This window comes from Balaenoptera ricei, chromosome 7 (assembly GCF_028023285.1).
Source record: "Balaenoptera ricei isolate mBalRic1 chromosome 7, mBalRic1.hap2, whole genome shotgun sequence".
NCBI lineage: Eukaryota > Metazoa > Chordata > Mammalia > Artiodactyla > Balaenopteridae > Balaenoptera > Balaenoptera ricei.
Genome location: NC_082645.1, coordinates 28,800,352 through 28,822,958, shown reverse-complemented (window position 1 = coordinate 28,822,958; position 22,607 = coordinate 28,800,352). Strand labels below are relative to the sequence as shown.

Here is a 22,607-nt window from a genome sequence, read left to right as displayed (position 1 = left end):
AAAATTGAAAGCTTTTCCTCTAGGATTAGGAGCAAGACATGGTTGCCTACTCTTACCATTCTTATTCAATATAGTATCAGAAGTCTAGCTAGAGCAATTAGGCAAAACAAATAAATAAAAGATACCCAAATCAGAATGGAAGAAGTATAGCTGTCACTACGTGCAGATGATATTATTTTGTATATAGATAATTGCAAAGATTCAACTAAAAACTGTTGGAACTAATCAACGATTTCAGTAAAGTTGGAGGATATAAAAATCAAAATAAAGAAATCAGTGTTGTTTCTATTCGCTAATAATGAAACATCTAAAAAAGAAAGAAAATTATCCCATTCACAATAGCATCAAAAACAATAAAATACCTAGGAATAAATGTAACTGAGGAAGTGAAAGATCTGTACAATGAAAATTATGACTTCATTGAAAGAAACTGAAGAAGTCATAAGAAATAGAAAGACATCCTTTACTCATGGATAAGAATATTGTTAAAATGTCCATACTACCCAAAATCATATATAGATTCAACACAATCTCTATCAAAACTCCAGTGGCATTCTTCACAGAAATAGAAAAAAAAAAAAAATCCTAAAATTTTTAAGGAACCACAAAGAACCCAAAATAGCCAAATAAATCCTGAGAAAGAACAAAACTGGAGGTATCACACATCCTGATTTTAAACTATACTACAAAGCTACAGTAATTAAAACAATATGATACAAGCATAAAAACAGACACAGACAAATGGAATAGATTAGAGAGCCCAGAAGTAAACCCCCACATATTCAGTTAACTAATATTTGGTAAGGGAGCCAGGACCACCTGATGGAGAAGTCATTGTCTCTTCAAAAAATGGTGCTGGGCACATAGCACAGGGAGATCAGCTTGGTGCTTTGTGACCACCTAGAGGTGTGGGATAGGTAGGGTGGGAGGGAGGGAGATGCAAGAGGGAAGAGATATGGGGACATATGTATATGTATAACTGATTCACTTTGTTATAAAGCAGAAACTGACACACCATTGTAAAGCAATTATACTCTAATAAAGACGTTAAAAAAAATGGTGCTGGGAAATCTGGATAAACACATGTAGAACAATGAAATTGGACCCTTATCTTACACAACTCACAAATATTAACTTGAAATGGATAAAAGACTTAAACATAAGACCTGATACCATAAAACTCCTAGGAGAAAATGTAGAAAAGAAGCTCCTCAATAGTGGTCTTGACAATGATTTTCTGGATATGACACCAAAAGCATAAACAATAAAAGTAAAAGTCAACAAATAGAATCACAACAAACTTAGAAGATTTTGCACAGAAACAGAAACAACTAACATAATGAAAAGGCAACCTACGGAATGGGAGGAAATTTGCAAACCATATATTGGATAAGGGGTTAATATCCAAAAATATATAAAGAATCTTATACAACTTAATAACAAAAAACAAACAACCCAGTTAAACACTAGGCAGAGAACCTAAATAGACTTTTTCCAAAGAAAACAACCAAATGGCCAAGAGGTACATGAAAAGATGCTCAACATCACTAATCATCAGGGAAATGCAAATCAAAACCCTATGTGCTATCTCTTGACGCCTTTTAGAATAGCAACAAGAAGACAAGAGATAATAAGTGTTAATGAGGATGTAGAGAAAGGGAATACTTGCACACTGTTGGTGAAAATGTAAATTGGTACAGCTACTATGTAAAACAATATAGAGGTTCCTTAAAAAATTAATAGAACTACCATATGATCCAACAATTTCACTTCTGGGTATATACCCATAGGAAATGAAAACAGGATATCAAAGAGATGTATGCACTCCCACATATATTACAGCACTATCCACAATAGCCGAGATTTAGAAACAATCTATGCAACCATAAACAGATGAATGGATTAAGAATTTGTAGCGTATATACATAATAGACTATTATTCAGCCATGAGAAAAACATCCTCCATTTGTGACAATCTGAATGGACCTTGAGGATATTATACTAAGTGAGATGAGTCAGACAGAGAAAGAAAAATACCGTGTTATATCCCTTATACATGGAATCTAAAAAAGCCAAACTCATAAAAGCAGAGTAAAATGGTGGTTTCCAGGGTATGGGAACAGAGGGATAGACAGGGATAGAATAGTTTGCTTAATGGTACAAACTTGGAATGAGTAGTAGGTAAGTCCTAGAGATCTAATGCACAATACAGTGAATACGGACAACAATATTGTATTATAATCAAACTTGCTGAGACTAGATTATTCCAATCACTAAAAAGAAATGATAACTATATAAAGTTATAGGTATTATCACTACAATTACAATCATATTACAACCTATAAATGTCTTGAACTAATATGTTACAGCATTGCATAAATTCAAGGTGTATATGTCAAATATATTTCAAGAAAAAAATTTAAAAATAAACCATTATGTATGTTAAAGGTGAAAAACAAAGACCAGAGAAAACCAACTTTGGCCTCTGTAAAATGGGTCCATTACTTGCTTGTGATGTGTTTAATGTTTCTGAAAGTAAAATCACTGAATGCAATTCTGTAGACTAACCTAGGAAGCAGAGCAATGATGACACTAATTAGAAATCATTAAACCTTAAATTGCATTCCTATAATGATCCAGGTGTATCCTAACTAAAACGAGCTGATACATTGGAAATAAAGAATAAGGATGAACTATGATTTACTTGTGTGCTAAAAGTGAATTCAATTTGCTATTTCTGGTATTATTAGGAAGCTTATTAGAATATAAGACCTTGATGACAGAGACAAAAATCTATCATTTTTTTTTAGAGTTTGCCATTCCAACATAAATTCTCTCTATCCATACCTTCTGTAAAATCCCTAACTTCAGTTTCTTAAGGTAATTAAAAACCAAAAAATAGAGCAGGAAATTCATAAGCTCCATTGTAATCATTAGTCTCAGCCTCTTCCATCAATGTTTACCCCAGCTGTATTTAATCATCATTCCTTTCTCTGTTCCCCATATCTTTTAAATTATCCCAACGTTCAAAAATAAATAAATAAAAAAGACAGTCTTCTCCTTGATTAACAACTCAAAAATTCTGCCAGATTGCCTAATTCCTTTTCTACAGTTTTAGTCTATAAATTTGGGTATACTTACACATTGTACCATAAAACATTTATGTTTATTAACTTTTTCATTGACTTCCAATTAACATTTTCATTGGTATTTTGTCAGCGTCCTTATAAGAAATTCAAGGACTGATGCCTTCTATATATATGATCAGAGTACCAATAAACACTGTAAAATATATTCATTTGCATTGGGCTTTGGTTTTCTTAGAGGAAGAGCAACTGAGCTCACCGCCAGGAAACAAGTGGCCAGAGGTGAAGTATAGAGTGAGGTGAGTCAAAGATCCCAAACGATCACATTCCAGATAATCAGTGTGATATGGATATGTGCATTCCATATGTCCATATTTTATGAGAGGTGGTGTGTTTCTGACAAAGAAGAACTGAAGTAATTACTAAGGAACTAGGCTACCAATTCTAGACCTGGGATGCCCCTCCTAGGCTGTATGTCAATGTTCTCATCTGTTACTCCTCACCCATCTCCTTACCAGAGCTGTTGCAGTGGGTGGGGTCAACAGGTCTTCCATTTTTATCAGAGCAGGCTATTGCTCGAAAACGCATGCCTTCTCCACATTCTTTGCTGTCTCCTTGTACCCGCAATCCTCTCTGAGGCTCCCTTCTGCCTTCAGGAAGAATGCAATCTGACCAATTTCCGTAAGGATGAGATGTAAACACATCACAAGGACATGGTTCTGTTTCCACTAGAGGGTACAGGTCAGCATCCTGGCATTTCTCCTTCTTCCTGCTTTTCCCTGTTCCAATGAGAGACATTGATGTATTAATTTCACATCTGCTGTTTTGTTATAAGTTGCTCACATTTTATTTAAAAGCTCTTAGACTATTAAGTCTTAAATAAAATAAAGCCTTTCTTTTTTACACTCTTTTTTTTTTTTTTTTTAAACACAGAAGGAAATCCTAGGACAATGAAAGCAATTCCCACAGCAACTGTGAAATTTAAGTTAATTTGAAAAAAAGAGGTCTCATGTTGGAGAGAGGCAAAAAATACTTAGAAGATGTTTGCTACAGTGGCTCAACAGATAGAAAAGTCCTTGACGTATTTAATATTGGTTTCCCTATAATTTGTTGATAAAAAACAGAGAGATTACCTTGTCTCCATTTTCCATGAAACTAATGGTTACCAGGGAAATGAACAAAATGGTGTATTAAGTCCTTCCCTTTTTTTCAAGTAACTGTTTAAAAGCAGTTTATTTATTCAAGGAACAAAATGATATCCTCCCAGACAATGGCCCTGGAGTGAGCCTGGGTGTCACTTGGTGTGTGGTGGACAAACTGGAACTTATTTTGGTTCCTCTTATCAGGCAGCTCACAAATGCTGACAGAAACAATAGATTGAAATAAATGCTCAATTCATTTTGGAAAATTTAATCTGAGAAAAAGGTATGACTTGCACTTTGAGAGACCTTTTTAGGTTATGTATTTTAGAATATGACCTTACCTTACCAGTTGACTTTGACGGACCTTTTAGGTGTAATCCCAACTTTGAGTAATGACAAGGCAGAGTCATTTTTCAAAGCTGTGAGTACTTGATCATCATGTTTAATGGATTCCAAGATGGCCTGTAACTTGACTCAACTTTGCTACCAACACACTTCCTCTAGATTTTTAAAAGTTTTCCTAGATCTAATAATTCCACTTTGTTTCCTTATTAATGGGTCATTAGTGAGAGTCTTGGCTGGTTATATAAAAAAAAAAAAAAAAGGCAGCTTTATTAGTTTATCTCCAGTCTTTATGGCTGTTTTGGAAATGCTTGCAATAAGCTGATGCACAGACTACTTTCTTATTGTCAGTTAGTCTACTTTACACATAGCAATTCTACAGTTGTCACCTGGACGATTGGCTTTATGCCTTCTGTGATGCTTATGGCCACAATAAATAAGGATTCCTGTCGGACCTGAAATGATCTTGTAGAAGCTTCGGCCACACCACTGTCCCTCTGGGAGGAAGTATTCACTTGCCTCTACCATTAGGGGCACTTCCTGAGAATAAATGTGAGGAGCAGAGCATCTATCACCACTGTGAGAATTTACTGCATGAGAGATACATCAATGGGTGAGGAGGATTGGCGCCTTCTTATCAGCATTTAACGTGTAACCCAAGTCTCTGGTGCTTTTCGAATGTCCACAAAGTACCGTTGTCTCCATCTCTTATATTTCCATTCTATTCTCAACACACTTAACCCTAGATTTTGAGTCTACCTATTCCTTAGAAGTACTTACTCTTGCCAAAGTAATAAAGTCATGAACTATCTTTTACATCTTATCTTTCAGACCTGATCATTCAGCAATAGTTCTGAGTGTTGACTATGCCATCATTCTTGAAATATCTTTTCCAAGTTTCATCACACCTTACCTTTATGTCCTTCACCCCTACTCCACACCCTCACCATCTCCCTGGGTACAACTTTTTTGTTTGTTTGTTGAATTCTTCTCCCTCTGTACCTCTCTTAACTGATAGGTTTCCTCAGGGCACTGCCCTAGATTCTCTTTTCTGATCCTACACCTTCACCACCCAAAGAGCTTCAATAATCATCTATAACCTTTAAATCCCTAATTATTATCTTCAGCCCAGATTTCTTATTCAAGCTTCTGAGCCAGAGACTGGAAATCTACACCTAAAGAACCAGTCACACTCAACCTGGCAAAACCTACACTCACCTTCTGACCATCACAACCATTCTTTCTCCTGCATTTCCCAGTTCTACCAATATGACCGAGTCAAAAACTGGAGTGTCACATTTGAATCATTCTGTTGTGCTACCTGTATCTGTTTAATGACAAAGGTCTATCATTTCAAATACCTAAATATCTCTTGAATCAGTCCGCTGTATCCATTCTGACTGATACCACCCATATTTAGCACTCCTCCAAATCCCCAGCTTAAATCACTATAATGGCACCTTCCAAGATCTTATTGCCACCATAACTCACTTCCTTCAATCTATTCCCTGCACTGCAGCCAGGACCAACTTACAAACCTGGAAATCTGATCACATGACTCATCTATTTAACACTCTCCAGTGACTTACCACAGCTCATGGAATGAAGTCTAGACTCCTCACCTTGGTCATCAAGGTTCCATAGGATCTGGGTCTGTGTTTGCCTCTGACTGTGTTGCACCACTCTGCCTCTGGCATGTTATAAGTAATACTGAGCGTTTTTTAGTTCCTAGAAGCTACTCATTTAACTGCTGGCCTTTGAATGTTCTACTCCAGAAATTGTCACCAGTTCTACCTTCCCGCCATTTCCTAGCTAATGACTATTTGTCCTTTAGGTCCACACTGATAGATCACTCCCTCCAGAAAGTCATCCTTGAATACACTCTTCATCTCAGTTCTAGAAGAGGTGTTCTCATGTACTTGTGTAGCATGTGGTAGGCAGGATGATGGCTCTGCAAGAATTTTTTACATCCTAATCCCTGGAACATGTGAACATGCTACTTTAGATGGCAAAATGAACTTTGTAGATGTGACTAAGCTTGTGGATCTTGGGATAAGGAGATTATCTTCCTGGGTTCAACATAATCACATGATCTTAAATTCAGAGAACGTTTCCTGGCTGAGTAAAGAATCAGAGGCAAAATAACTATGAAAGAATGATCAAACAGATGTAATGTTTCTGAATTTCAAGACTTTGGGGGAAGGGAGACATGAGCCAAGGAATATAAGCAGCGCCTAGAAGCTGGAAAAGAAAACATTTTCCCCTAAACCTTCCAGAAAAAAATGCTACCCTGCCAACATCTTGCTTATAGCCCTGTAAAATCTATGTCTGACTTCAGACTTATAGAACTGTAAGAGAATAAATTTGTTGTTTTACGCTATCAAATTTGTGGCAATTTGTTAAAGAAGCAATAATAAAAAACTAATACAGCACCCTATATAACAGCTATTGTAGCAGGTACTATACTGTGTTGTAACTGTCTGTAGCAAAACTCTATCTCTCATTAGACTGGAAGCTCTTAAATTAGGGTCATGTCTACCTATTCCCTTACAGTGTCCCCAAGGCCTAGCATACAAAAATGGTAAACAAGAATTGTTCCTTGAATAATTGAGCAAAGTTTTTAAAAAAAAGGCAAAAAAAAAAAAAAAAGGAAGGAAGAAATGAGAGAGAGAGAGAGAGAGAGATTAGGAATAAATAATAAAATGTTCCTGTACAAAGTAACCAAAAGTTACTGGCAGAACAAATATTCTGTACAAATATATGCTGTCTCTATATTTGTGATATCCTTCTTAATTACGTGGCATCACTGTTTGAAGAAGGCTTTGAGCAAGTTAGTTAATGTAGAGATGGTTTTCACAATAAGAAACAAATTACCAGCGGTCCTTAACTTTGATTACATTCTAGTCATAATCAGTATTAAACCTTGGATTCAGAACCAGCCAGTACTTTAAAAAATATTTTAAAAATCAATCTCTACTACAACTCTAAAGACATTTTTTTCCTCTTAAGTCAGAGGGAAATTTGTAACCGATTCCACAGAAACACAAAACTACAATATTTAATAGGTATTAGTTACCCGGTTATTTTGAATATATAGATATATATGAATAATCTAGATAGATTATACTATTTGAAAGATTATTTACAGCATTGTATAAACAACTGCTTTAACTATCACTAAATCTGAAACCTGTGATTATCTAGTTTGCATACAACACACATAACACCAGATATTAAATTAAGGTTTCTGGTTAAAAAAAAGGAAAAAGAAAAATAAACACCGTAGATGGTCCCCTATACAATGAAGATGCTTGTACTTGTGTCTGTACGCTCTTCTGTGTGTGTCTGTGTTAGAGAATCATATTGCTTTACAGTCTAAGCCCATCCCTTTTTACTATCATTCATGTTAGAAATTGCTTATTAAGTTTAATAGCAAATTACAGGGGAAAAACCAAAACACAAGCATTAGTATCACAATAAAAATAAAGCTTGAGAAGTGCAGATTTTTCACTACGTGTTTTTCTACCAATGATACTGCAAACAAAAGAAGAGTGAAGAGTATTTTGCTCTCCATCTAAGTCTACAAAGATGAACCCATTGAAGTTGCTGACTGACAGTGACCTCAGTGTTACACAGAGGAAATTAAAGACAATAACAGGATGTTCTGTGCTTGGACAAACAGACCCTTAGATAGTTAGATGCATTTCAGGAAGAATTTAAATAAACCCCACTTCTTGTATCCTCCCATACACAGAAAAGCATTATGATCATTACCTTGAGATTGCTGTTCTTTGTGACTAGCTGTAAGTTTCTACTGAGATGTATGCTGACTGCATGTATTCCCTAACAGCAACAAAATCACATATAAACTAGCCTTCCCTCCCTACCTCTCTGGAGCACTTCCTCAGAGCTATCTGAGAGGCCATCTCCTGTGCTAGAGTCCTCAGTAAGACCCTGGATAAAGCTTAACTCACAACTCTCATGTTGTGCATTTTTCTTTCAGTTGAATGTTTTGGTGACCACAAAGGGACCAAGAGCTGACTTCTCTCCTTTGCCTGAACTCTACAAGTATCAGGAGCCTTGGTCTCAACATGGGCCCCTTGTGCTTCTCCACTTCCTCAGGGAGTCCAGACAACTGGGTATGTCTCTCCTGGGTCTTGGATCTCACATCTTGATTGATGATTCTGAGTTTTATTTGGTGGTTGTTAAACTCCTTGCCATGAGGAGTAGGTTTTCCTTGAACTTAGGTTCAAGAAGAGGTAGCTGGGTTACCAAGTTGAAAGACACTGGGAAAAGTTTGCTCACTTGAAAGATACTGAGTGGGTTACCCCCGTTGAGAGACAGCAGGAGGTTGCTCAGTTGAAAGACACCAAGTGGTCTGGACTAGGTGATTAGGGAGGGGGCTAGCCTGGTGTCTTTTTTGAATACCTTAATAGAGTTGGTCTGAATAAAAGTGAAGATACCATGTGAGAGCTTTCAGCTCCGAAGATTAGGGACACAGCTCCTTCCAACCAGTTGCAGTTTTCTCAGTCAACTGGGAAATTTATGGGAGTGGCAGAGGCCAGCCCTCACACCATTCAGTGTGAGTAACCCACTCATTAATTTAAAGAAATTTGCTCTTGGGACGCACACATAACATTGGCCAACCAGTGCTCCAGTCTCCATGGAGATTTTATACAGCCAGGGGGAGAAACTGAGACATGTGAAAGCGCTGAGATGACTCTAGGGTGCCACCTAGAGACCTAGAGGAGTGAAGCTCACAAACAGCACACCAGCCCACCAGTCTTCAAGAGTAATTTTATCCTGACAAACCAACACTAAAATGGGAAACAAAGCCTTCAAATCAGAAGAAAGTGGTGCCAGATAAACCTGGCAGGGTATGAGTCAGAGGTTTATGTTTATAAGGAGCTTATACATGCAAGTAGTTAACTGGGAAATGAAGGAAATGTCATTCAGAAAAAGGTCAAGATGAGACTCTCTTGACATTCCAAAACTGGCTTTTCCATATGCAGTTAGAGGAAGCTGGCTTTATAAAACATCTTTTCAAAATTCTGACCCAAAGGGAACAGAAGTCCTTCTCGGAGGAGCTTACAATTACCTCCCTGAGTCTTTGAGATGTAAATGTTTTACCAGGTCCTCTCAGGAAACACTTATCTAGACTATCTCCAATTTCTGAGATTGAAAAAAAAAAAGGGGTGGGGGGGGGGGGAAGAAGCCTTTTAAAACCCAAGTGAGTTAACTTATTCCAACTGTTATTATAAACTAGCAAGTTTTATATCATAATACCCGATTCATGACTTAAGTTTTAAAATGAGGCTATGCGATCTCTGGTTGTGCCTATTTATATGCCTGTGTGTACATTATAGATATATGTTTCTACCTTTGGTGATGGTATTATCAAAATTAAACTGTAATATAGAACTATTTAATTGGCTTAAAGAAAATTAAATGCTTATATACATTCTCAGAAATACAATACAAATTAACCCGAATGTTTTTTTTTAAGATCACGATTGCTGACTGAAAAAAAAATGCATAAAGTGAGAGCTGTGAGTGAAGTTTTATTTGGTGCAAAATGAGGACTAAAGCTCGGGAGACAGCATTTCAGAGAGCTCTGAGAAACTGCTCCAAAGAGGTAATGGGGAAGGTCAGTATATATATATGATTTTGGTGAATGGGGCTACATGCAATCAAGTGCATATTTTTTTGCAGAAGGTTTCTGCTAGTCTCATGAAGGTTACTGCTAGTCACAAGGAGCAGATGTCACCATGAAGGATTTTAGGGCTTTTCTAGATATGAGGAGATACAAGAATTTGGTTCATAAAATCATCTCCTGAAAATATCTAACTATCTGAAGCCCTGTTTTTCCCAGAGCACACAATGCCTCATTCCTGATCTCCACCTTGAACACCTTTCAGGGGGTGTTGAAAGTCAGCAGCTACAGCAGCTCCTGATTTCATCCTTGTAGAGGTAGATGGCAAGTGCCAATGGCAAGTGCCAGTTTGTAGTTGACATGATCTACGATTAATCTCTACCCAATAAAAACAAGTTTGTTGGTTTAACTAAAAGAGTCCTATCTTTAGAGTTAAGAATATTATATATAAAACTTTTATTGTATCTGTTTACTAAATGTCAAATAAGATCACGTTATCTCTAACAAAATTTGTCAGTAATAAAACTAATGATATTTTCGTAAAGAAATATAGATCCAAATGGGCTAAGACTTTTTTAGGTGAATGCTTTAAGAACAATTATGTCTTATTGTATGTCTACTTAAAAATAGTTTCTCCAGATCTTTCAGTAACTTGAAATTTTAGAGTTTTACTAAGTTAAATGATGGGAATTCATTGAATGTCTAGATCATTTCCAAATAAGAGAAAATACTGGGAAATTAATTGCTAAGCAAGTCTAAATTTATCTCCTATTGTCTTCCTATTTAAAAAAAAAAAAAAACCTAAAGATGTTTGGTTTATTGGTCACATGTCTTATACCACACTAAGGAAAAATTACACTGAAAAAATGTGTTTCTAGAGGTAATGGAATATGTTCATAAGTTTGCCAATCAGGCATGCTCATGTGACAGATAGTTCATAACTGCTGACTTCCTGGTTTTCGCTAGAGATTGGGGTTTTCAAGGGTTGAGAATTCTGATTAATATGTGTAATTAGAACCACTAAAATAAATAAAACATCTTTGTATGCAAGAAAACTTTTTAAAAGGGTAAATGAAAAGGAAATGCATTCTGTTAAGGGAAAACAAAGTAATTTTGTCCTAAAGAGAGGTTAAGAGAAAAAGAAAAAAAGAGCAAGGGAAAGCATAGGACACAATCTGGAAGAAAAAAGGCAAATTACAGGCTTATGAAAAGAAACCCTGAGAAAGAATTGATGTATGACCAGGGCTGGCAAAGATTAAAATGAACTTAATTGGCTGAAAGAATTCTAATGTTAAAAATAAGCTGGTGCAAAACTAGAATCTGAATTTCTCTCTGTTATGACCTCTAGCTAATGTTGGCATGTCTCCGAGGGACCCTGAAACATCTCAAAGAAAGATATTAAACTAATTAGGTTTATTTGGTATATTAAATTACATGATTAACATTGTTAAATAAATGATGATAAACCTTAGGTAATATTGTATGAGTAAATGTTATCAATATAAATATTCTAGAAGTTCTAGGAAATTCCTAAAATTCAGATGTCCTACTATAATGTTATCATAGTCGAATTATCTTAAAATGTTGTGTGTAACAGAAATAACCAAATTTCTTTGTCAATTGTAATCATATCTTTAACCATGCCATTTTAAGTCTTTTGTCATGTACAGATAGTTATTATTTTACTCTGTTGCTTTAATTAAAAATTTTCATCTTCAAGAAGAGTCACAGAAGGACTTTTTTTTTTTTTTTTTTTGACAATTACAGGTTTCTGATAGCTTTCAGATTATACTGCTGAACTGGGTATGAAATTAAAGAATTCTAATGAAAAATCTGATGACTTTATAAAATTGTTAACAGGAGATCAAGATCAACAAAACTTAATTGCATATGACTGAATGAACTGATGAATATGGTTATAATTTTTATGACTTTTTGTCTAAAATATTACTGTTTATCTTTGTTTTCTTGATATAAGGAAATCTTTCCTCTTATACTATGACTAACAACAATTTGATAAATTATACCTTTGTAAGCAGAATTGAAACATTTTTCTTTTTCTCTCTTCCTGATCTCTCTAGAAGTGGAAACTCCTTATTCTTATTTTCATGGAAATATAGTTATTTGCATAAGTTCAATAAAAATCTCTTCTCCATTTGACAGGGTATAATGGCAACACTGGTTATATTAACATAGCTTTGACTGGAATGCCTTATTTGAGAATATACATAGAATCGGATATAAGAAGTCAGCTTTAAAGAACTAAGATGGACTTTATGGAGCCATAAAGCCCCTTAGAGAAACAGCCTAGTACCTTATTTGCAGGGTTCCCAGCACCCTTATCAGGTGAATAAGAAAGGACCCTCAAGATATTTTGGGGACCTTGAGAAAGGAGGAATTCACCCAAACCTATACAGGTAAATCTGATGGCAAGTCCTAGGCATAATTATCGTGGCCTTGAGAAGCCTTAATAAAGTTCAGTCAGGGACTGTTTAAGACAAGCTTCAAAAAAACAAATTTAAAAGAGTCTATGTAATCAACTGCTATTCTTGGTAAACTTATGTAAATAATTAGGCCAAGTTTATTGAAACCAGACTTATTTTGCAAACAAGTTAGTCTTAGTTTGACTATATTTGGTGGAAATGAGGATGACTTTAGAGAAAAAATATGTTTCAGTAAAATATGTTTATAGATATCAAGTTCTTGTGCTATTAATTACCTATAAGGTTTTGGTATTTACTGCCTGAAACTCACTTCCTAGATGGCTCCTGTTGTTATGTTACATTATCACAAAAGTTTAAGTCACTTGTTAAAAGAACATTTTTAGCTTGTTTCTGAAGTTTATCACAGTAATCTATGTTTGGATAAAGATCGGATACCCTATGACTACAACCAGAAGAATATATACTGGAAAAGACATCATTTAAAGGACTCTCTTCAGCTTAGATGGAAAGACCCTTATCAGGTACTCTTAAGTAGCTCATGCACAACAAGACTAAAGGGAATTGACTCTTAGATTCATATTTCCCATTTAAAAAGGGCCCTGTACTGGACTGGTCTATAGAGAGGATTGCTAACCTCAAACTCACCTTGACACAATACTCAAACAGAAAACAAACCATACCCATAGCAGGAAGAGATGAGGGCATCAGAAGCAGATAGTTATTCCAAGATGCCAGGCTGGATCTTGATTTCTTGGATTTTTACATGTGAACCAAATGTTTTTCTATCATGGGCACAATCCTATGCAAATTTTTTAAAATCTATCTCATTTTTTGGTTTATGGTCAATTACCTATGTCCAGTACTTCTGGTTCACCTTGGTGGATTTCTCCTCTCCAAGGATCTGATTGGATGGTCCCTTAGAAAATTTATTTTAACATAGATATGAATTTTCTATCAAAGTTACTCCAGCTCAATCAGAACAATGAGCTAAATTTAATTCAAAAAACATAACCTCCCACTTATCAGGAGGGACTCTTCCTCAATTATGGAATGGATTTATATGGGTAATACCAGGCAACAGTCATTTAAGTTTAATGACTCTGTTGGGCTTGTAAAAGAACACAGTTAATGACCCACATAAAAAAAATCAGATTTCTGCCTTAATCTGCTCCCTAGTCTTGGTGATCTCAAGAACTGGTTTGATGCTGCAAGTTCATGGCATAAATTCTCACTATGACCTTATTAATACTTCTAGCTATAGAACTTGTATTCTGCTTATAAGATTGTTTATTCTTGCATTACCAAATCTACAACTGAGTCTCCAACAAAAGTAGTAATGACTAAGAGATTTGAAATGATTGATCGAATATATAGTTCTATATAGAATTAAAATGATCATAATAGTGTAACTCTAGATATGGGAAGAAACCATCAGGGAGAACCATTTCCTGGACCATAAGAGACTAGTAAGACAGGTGGTCCAGAGACCTTTATGGTTACCATTAGAAGGGTCCAATTCAGTCATAGCACATTGAGTGGTCTATCAACGAAATCCTATGAAATCCTTGACGTAGGGCCCTAGAACAAATTGGTCATGAAACGGCTCTCAAACTTTGGTTGAATTTATGACCAAAATGGGGGAACTTCCAACAAAAGAAGAGCAAAGAGTATGTCATTCTCCATCCAAGTCTACAAAGATTAATCCATTGCAGTCACTGACTGACCGTACACTCAGTGCTTCTAACAGAGGAAATTAAAGACAATAAAAGGATACTCTGTGCTTTGAACAAACAGACCCTTAGATAGTTAGATGCATTTCAGGAAGAATTTAAATAAACCCCACTTCTTGTATCTTCCCATACATAGAAAGCACTATGATCATTACCTTGAGATTGCTGTTCTTTGTGACTAGCAGTAAGTTTCTACCAAGATGTATGGTGACTGCATATATTTTTTAACAGCAACAAAATCACATATAAACTAGCCTTCTCCCCTACCTCTTGGGAGCAGTCCCTCAGAGCTATCTAAGAGGCTGTCTCCGGGGCAACAGTCCTCAGTAAGCCCCTGGATAAACCTTAACTCACAACTCTCACACTGTGCATTTTTCTTTCAGTTGACACTACTATATAATTCATTTGATTGATTTTAACAACTCATGTATTTCATGAAATTAGCCAGTTGTTTAGGTGTCATCTAGATACTGAGACATACAAAGATCAGCTAGGCAAAAGCATAGCAGTTAATAATTTAGAAAAGAAATTCTAAATATTAATGTAATTCTTAGGATAGAGTTTGCAAGGAAAAATATAACAGTTCTTCAGGATTTACCTTAAAAGTATATGTTAAATAAAAGTCAAATTCATCAAAATTTTGACAATTGATAACACAAACTGTACTGGTTGCAAAATGAATAAGTATCCTAGGATTTTCAATTATTTCATTCTCAGTTTACAGGTACAAAACATCATTAGCAAACCTTCAAGACAAAGAAAAAAAATTGGCCATTAATTAAAAACTTTCTTTCCCTCTCAAGGAAATTCTCTCTCATCTCAAAGATATAGACAGAGTTGCTAGGATAATGGCTTCTGAAGGATTATGTAGGAACATGCAAACCAAGTTCTATTAAATTGCCCCTGAACTTGGAATTATTCCTGTCATATACATTCTATCCCATTATATTGTTAGAGAATAAGAAATTTGTTTTATCTTAGAAACATAAGCAATGTTGCTTAAAATTATATATGAACAAATTTTTATAGAAGAAATATCAAAGTATAACATTTAATTTGATGTTTCTATTTGTGAGTATACGTTTCACCTGTACTTACAAATGGGCTCCTGATTTGTGCGCAGAAATCCTGTTAAGGGCTCTCATGGATTTTGTCAATCCATTAGAGTGAGTTAAATGTAAAACAATCTTGTATGCAATGCTTTCAAACAAAGGTCTTGAAACTGAGAGAATTAGCACTTGGATTGCTCATGAGAAAAAATGGTCATCTGTGCTTAAGTCTTCAATGTCAACACCAATTTTATTAACCCAATTATTATTTTTGGCATTTTCCTTTGATTCTTCATTCCCTGAATTAAGTTTTCTGCAAATATGAAAAAGCATTCAACGAAGAGAAGTTCTGCCATATTTATCTAGATAAGAAGTAGGATATATTACTACATCAATTATTTGTATATTATAGGCAAAAATTGCTCTAAGACCTTGATTAAACTACTCATTGCTTTAATTTCCACTAAATTTCAAGGATGTAAATAGAACCAATAATTAGCATATACCACAAAAGCAGAATCTATGTATGTAATTCGATGTGTTTTTTCTTTTTTTGGCTGTGCTGGGTCTTCCCTGCTGCACACGGGCTTTCTCTAGTTGTGGTGAGCAGGGGCTACTCTTCGTTGCAGTGCGCAGGTTTCTCATTTTGGTGGCTTCTCTTCTTGCAGAGCATGGGCTCTAGGTGCGCGGGCTTCAGTAGTTGCAGCACGTGAGCTCTAGGGCATGTGGGCTTCAGTAGTTGTGGCATGTGGCTCTATAGTTGTGGCTTGTGGGCTCTAGAGTGCAGGCTCAGTAGTTGCGGCACGCAGGCTTAGCTGCTCCGTGGCACATGGGATCTTCCGAGACCAGGGATTGAACCTGTGTCCCCTGCATTGGCAGGCAGATTCTTAACCACTGCACCACCAGGGAAGTCCCTGTAATTCAATTTTTGCTTTCCACCACTAAAATTTTAAAATATCAAGTTACTTAAAAGTTAATGGCAAAAGATAATGACATAGGTGAGATCTGCCTTTGATGTTCTTTACAAATCAGAGACTGCTTTCAAGCTTGCTGAGATCCTGGCATGAAAAACACCAGAAACTCTGCCATTAACTACTCCAGGAAGTTGGTGGATATATTGCCATTTATGACTACAAAGATTATAAAGCTGTATAGAGAAGAACTTCATAGCTTTGGAATGGTTCACATCTTTCATTTGTTTCACAAGTATAAATTGAGTACCTATTATGTGCCAAGCACTGGCACTGAGGATGCATAATGGCAGGGAGGGGAGGGGAGGGGAGAGACCTGATACAATTTCCCATCCTTCTGGAACTTTTATTCTCCTTGATCGGTTCAGGAGAGCATCACTTGCCTGAAGCTAAAGAATGAAAAGCACACCCTACCTGTGAGCTGTCGCCGTCTACTTCGAGTTGTCTCACAATTCGTGGAGCAGGGTGTAAACTTGGACCAAGCAGTGAAGGTGCAGTCATCATGACAGGGTACTGTACATTCTTGCACAAGGGGAGGCATGCCATTTGTCTGCTTGAGGCATTCCGTCATTTCTGCCGACTGGTTATTACCAGAGATGCATGAGACAGCTAAAAAAACATGGATTCTTTTGTTATTATTTTAATTAAATCAAGCTGCTGCTGGTTCTTGGACAAAATAGCAGTATTCCCCAATGTTTGAAAAGTTTGGTTATCACTGTGATTGCAAAAGGTGTTCAACATAGCTAACCTTATTTCTCTCTGGAAATTAAACATTTATTGTTGTCAGTGGAGGTATTTGAGAATTTAATTGGTTTCGTTATTAATCCAAACCCAGCATTGACAGCAACCAAAATAACATTCAGTAATTTTCTGTATGTCCTGCCTGTGAGCATTTGATCTCTAGAGATGATACAAAACTAGAAAAGAGAATCTGTAAAAGAATAATAATAGGAGGTCCACCCACATCTCTACAAATGACCCAATTTCATTCCTGGATGGACCTAGAGTCTGTCATACAGAGTGAAGTAAGCCAGAAAGAGAAAAACAAATATCGTATATTAATGCATATATGTGGAATCTAGAAAAATGGTACAGATGAACCCATTTGCAGGGTAGGAATAGAGACGTAGACATAGAGAACGGACATGTGGACACAGGAGGGGAAGGAGAGGGTGGAACGAATTGGGAGATTAGGATTGACATATATACACTATCGTGCATAAAATAAATGGCTAGCGGGAACATCCTATAAAGCACAGGAAGCTCAGCTCGGTGCCTTGTGACGACCGACCTAGATGGGCGGGATGGTGGGGAGGGGTGGTGGGAGGGAAGTCCTAGAGGGAGGGGATATAGGTATACATATAGCTGATTCACTTCACTGTAGAGCAGAAACTAACACAACGTTGTAAAGCAATTATACTCCAAAAAAAAAAAAAAATCAACAACTGGAAAAAAAAAAAGAGTAATAGGAGGACAAAAAAGGACAAAACCACCAAAAAATCATCTGAACTTATCCTAGATTTGATTTTTGTTTACTTGTTTAAATGGCACTTATGTAAATGGCCCAATTTTTCACTTCAGTCAGTATTTTAAAAGGAATTTCTGCTTTTTACAAGTAAACATTTTTTCCCTTGCTAACATTTCAGGATCAGTTAAAATTTTTATTTATTTTTTTTAAATACGGGCATAATCTATCCAGATAATCCCCAATACAAATATCCTACCAGTTGCAGATGTTTCTCACATACTTTTTCAGCTGGAATGTCTCCAGTCATACCATGAACTGATAATCTCAAGGTAAAATATTTTTGAGATTTTGCTTAATTTTTTGAGTCTTTGGACTAATGCCATTTATTTTATTAAGAATGAACGGTATTTTTGTGCATCTTTTATTCACCCTAATTATGGACTCTAAGGATATATCTTTATTTTCTAGATCGGCATGTCTCAACCTTGGCACCACTGACGATTTAGATTAGATAATTTTGTGGGTACACAAGTGTGTCCTGTGCATTGTAAGATACTTAGCAGCATTCCTGGCCTCAACCCATTAGATGCCAATAGTACACACACCCTCCCAGTTTTGAAAACCCAAAATGACTTCACACATTGCCAAATGTCACCCCCAGTTGAAAACTACACTTCTCAACCGATTCCTAATCACGGACGTCTCTGAGAATATAGAGTTCTGATGGCATAACTTCAGACCTACTAAATCAGCATCTCTGGGGGAGAAGTCCAGGAATATTTTTGTCTTTAAGTGTCCCAAGTGGTTCTGATCCAGCCTGCCCACTGACCACCCACTTTTGGCATGATGCCTTTGGACATGGTATTTGTTAATGGATATTTGCTGCGTTCATCATCCTAAAGAAACTATGGTTTAGGATCGTTTTTATTACAGCTCTTGAAAATCTACCAAGTCACAAGAAATAAAGAGACCACAGCCTAGGAACAATGTTGTTAAGAACTCTTTATATACACTTCTTTAACACAGGGTAAGTATACACAGGGGCTTTCAGTTGCCCATTTCTCTTATATTCTGAATTCCTTTCTTTATTCTGAGCACAGCAGAGAATAAGTCAATCTGAACACCATTTATCCAACTATCTATCTATCTATCTATCCATCTATCTATCTATTTACTGGTGAAAGCCAAACCTAGCTAATGCTTTAGGACAAAGGAATCAGCTAAGATGACAATGGATACCCACACAATACTTCCCAGTTTGTACATCTGCTCCATAGCAGGTGGGGCTATTCATTAATTTTGAATAGTTTTTGTTCTTGTTTTTATCCACATCCTAGGAACAAAATCCATTACACATCAAACCAACATCACCTGCATTTTCTTTGTTGGGACTATTATAGCCATTAATGATGAATAAAACAAGATACTTTCTTAAGTAGTGTACAAGCAAATGTTACTTGAATTTCATGTTTAGATAACTAATTTGGAGTTAATTTAGGGGATTTTTTTTTATCATGCCAAGTTAATTTTTTTTTTCCAAGATGACAATGCACTGAATAATATGAAGAGGAATTTTAAATACTTTCAAAAAGTATTGCTGTTTGAAAATTAAACCTCTATGAATATACAAATGAAGAGTTTTTCCAATGATAATATATTATTTTAAAATATTCATTTTCTAGGACTTCCCTCATGGCACAGTGATTAAGAATCTGCCTGCCAATGCAGGGGACACGGGTTCGAGCCCTGGTCCAGGAAGATCCCACATGCCGAGGAGCAACTAAGCCCATGTGCCACAGCTACTGAGCCTGCGCTCTAGAGCCCACGAGCCACAACTACTGAGCCCACGCATTGCAACTACTGAAGCCCGCACATCTAGAGCCTGTGCTCTGCAGCAAGAGAAGCCACCGCAATGAGAAGCCCGCGCCCCACAATGAAGAGTAGCCCCTGCTTGCCGCAACTAGAGAAAGCCCATGCACAGCAACGAAGACCCAACACAGCCTAAAATAAATAAATTTATAAAATATTCACTTTCTATATTTCATTTCAATAAGTTTAAAATTTGAAAGCTATGATAAACATTCAAAGATATTTTTAAGTTCTACAAACTGTCTAAATTAGAATACACTGGATTTATGAATGTCTATATTGAACTCTTTGCACAAGAAACTAAGAATAGCTTTAGCATATGACAGAATTCACAGACACTGTTACTAAGTGCCATGAATGCAAATTCCATCTCCAAACACCTGGGTGTTATGTGAACTGAGATGAGTTATTTACATTGTTTATACTTTGGTCTCATCGTTACAATGAGTATTATAAAAGCACATAAACAAAGGGCTGTGAGAATTCTCAAAGCAGTGTCTCCACCCACCAAGAGCCAAATAAAGGCTATTATTATTATCTTTTATATTTGTTTTAAATCAAGCAGGCTGATAGTTCTAGCAGGTATACATGTACACACTCTCGCTCACCACACCTCATTTCTTCCTTGGCCATCCTCAGATTAAGGTGAAGAGAAAACTGGGTGAATCTTCACCTGATTCTGCACTACACTTACAATCACCATTAGTCAACCGATATACTAGATATGCCCTTAACACATTCAATGCATTAACAGGACTACATAGAATAAATCAGATCCATCACTCCTGCATAAAGTGACCCAGTAGTCTAATGGAGGCTTTGGAGGATTCTAAGGGCCACAGAATGCATTCAGAGTTGTAGTATGAACTTGACCCACATTAGACTGAAGACCATTGCTCTAGGTTATCACTGATGATCAACTCAGGGGTGAGTGGCAATTGATATGCTACATAGCATGCAATCATCAGTTTAGGTCAGGCATTATGGTTTTCAGATTTCTTCAAGTTCAAGATCCTAATTTACTTTCAAGTGTGAAAAGAACCAATAGAAATAAAAACATGAACAAGTTGAATAAAACAATTTACTTCTCAGGAATGTTCTAGTATAAAAGGAATCATTTAGTAAACATTTATCAAATGACTGGGTATTGAATGATACTAGAGGGTAGGCAAAAAATGAAGAAATAGCAGGCAAGAAGTACACAGGACTGGAAACCCAGCAAAGGAAAGATGACAGATACATACAAAGGAAATGAAAAGGGAAGACAGAGTAAGTGGGGATAACTAGTAGCTAGAGGTACAACCCAATTCAGAGGCCCCTTCCACTGGGCAACTCATGGGCAAAGGATATTTTTTTAAATTTTTATCTTATATTGGAGCATAGTTGATTAACGATGTTGTGTTAGTTTCAAGTGTACAGCAAAGTGATTCAGTTATACATACATATGTATCTATTCAAAGGATATTTTTCAACTAGGTTATTTTTAACCTACAATATAGTTCTGTGGGCAATATTAAGTGTGTATAGACTCCTTAAGTCAGATAATTTCTTTGAGGACTAAATCAGAGGTGGTAAGTAAAGTGTACTTATCAAATTGTGGGCCTTGGTGTTTAACAGAACTAAAGAGACTTTTTTTTTTTTTTACTGTAACCTTGGGCAACTTATGTAAATTCTACTGAAACAATTAACTCATCCATACAACGGGAATGATAATACCTACATCTTATGATAAATTGATGTAGATGAAGTGTTTAGCACAGAACTAAGCACTTGGTACATCTGCCTGGAGAGTTTCTATTATTATGAGGAAGGCTATTGGAAATGAAATGTAAGACATGACTGCAAAGAAGATTCCACCATCTCTTGCCTTGGCTCAGGAAGAATTTTCCAAACCCTACCAAACCCTCTTGACGCCTAAGAAATGTGACTGGAGCCTCCCTTAAATTATAATGTTGAAGTCAGTAGGCTCTTCCAAGGACTGCATGGCCCTCCCAAGGATATTGTGTTATATTTCCAAGTGATGCTCTTGCATTATGCTTAGTGTCTATAAAAATGGGGCTACAGTACAAGCTACCATATAAGACCACAACTCCAGGAAGTCAGAAACTGGAATCTAAGGTCTGCTGGGAATTCCTTCCAGAAGCACCAAGATCAAAATCCCTAGTACTTAAAGAGTCTAATGAGAAAAGCGTGAGTATTTGCACAAGAGTGCTGGCCATATTTTCACCTCACTTACTGAGGTGCTCATATCCAACAAAAACAGGTGCCATGCCCCTCTGTGCTAATGCTGAATTCACGAGAATTTTAACATCTAAGCAATAATTAGGGGCATATATTGTAGCAACGCTTTTCAGACCATTAGGAGCATTTGAGCTTCATTACTGATCACAAGAAGAATAAACATAAGGCAGAACAAATAGCTTATGCCCTGGGATCAGGAATAAACCTTCTTAAGGTCACTTTCTCTACCTCCATGGCAGACTAGACACTAGGCTGCTTATACACCTGGATCTTTATTACCTATACCTTCTTCCCTAATAGACCTTACTGAAATTGACCCATTTATTCATCCATCCATCCAATCACTTGGTCACAAAATATAAGGAACTATGAATAATTTATAAAAGTATTTTCTGTGTGTGTATGCAGATATACATGTACATATAAATAATCTAGCTTTTGGGAGGCTATAGTAGTGGCAGTGACAGGCAGGTAGACAGATAATAGTAGCACAGTAATGTAGTTTCCCTAATGGCAATAACCAATGGGGAAGTCCTGGTAAACAAGAGAAAAGTAGGTACTTCAGTCTTGAATGGAAAGGATGTGTTCAGGGCAGGCATGAAAAAAATAGGC

At 36.4% G+C, this 22,607-nt stretch overlaps 1 protein-coding gene across 1 annotated transcript in view; it reads right to left on the bottom strand.

Moving 5' to 3' along the window:
* The window catches only part of THSD7B (thrombospondin type 1 domain containing 7B), a 594,306-nt gene that overhangs the window by 247,814 nt on the left and 323,885 nt on the right, over positions 1-22,607 (bottom strand). The window contains exons 11-12 of the mRNA XM_059927090.1: positions 16,832-17,026; positions 3,602-3,865 (exon numbers count right to left, since the gene is read on the bottom strand). Coding sequence (XP_059783073.1) covers positions 3,602-3,865; positions 16,832-17,026 — 459 coding nt within the window. The remainder of the gene's footprint in view (positions 1-3,601; positions 3,866-16,831; positions 17,027-22,607) is intronic.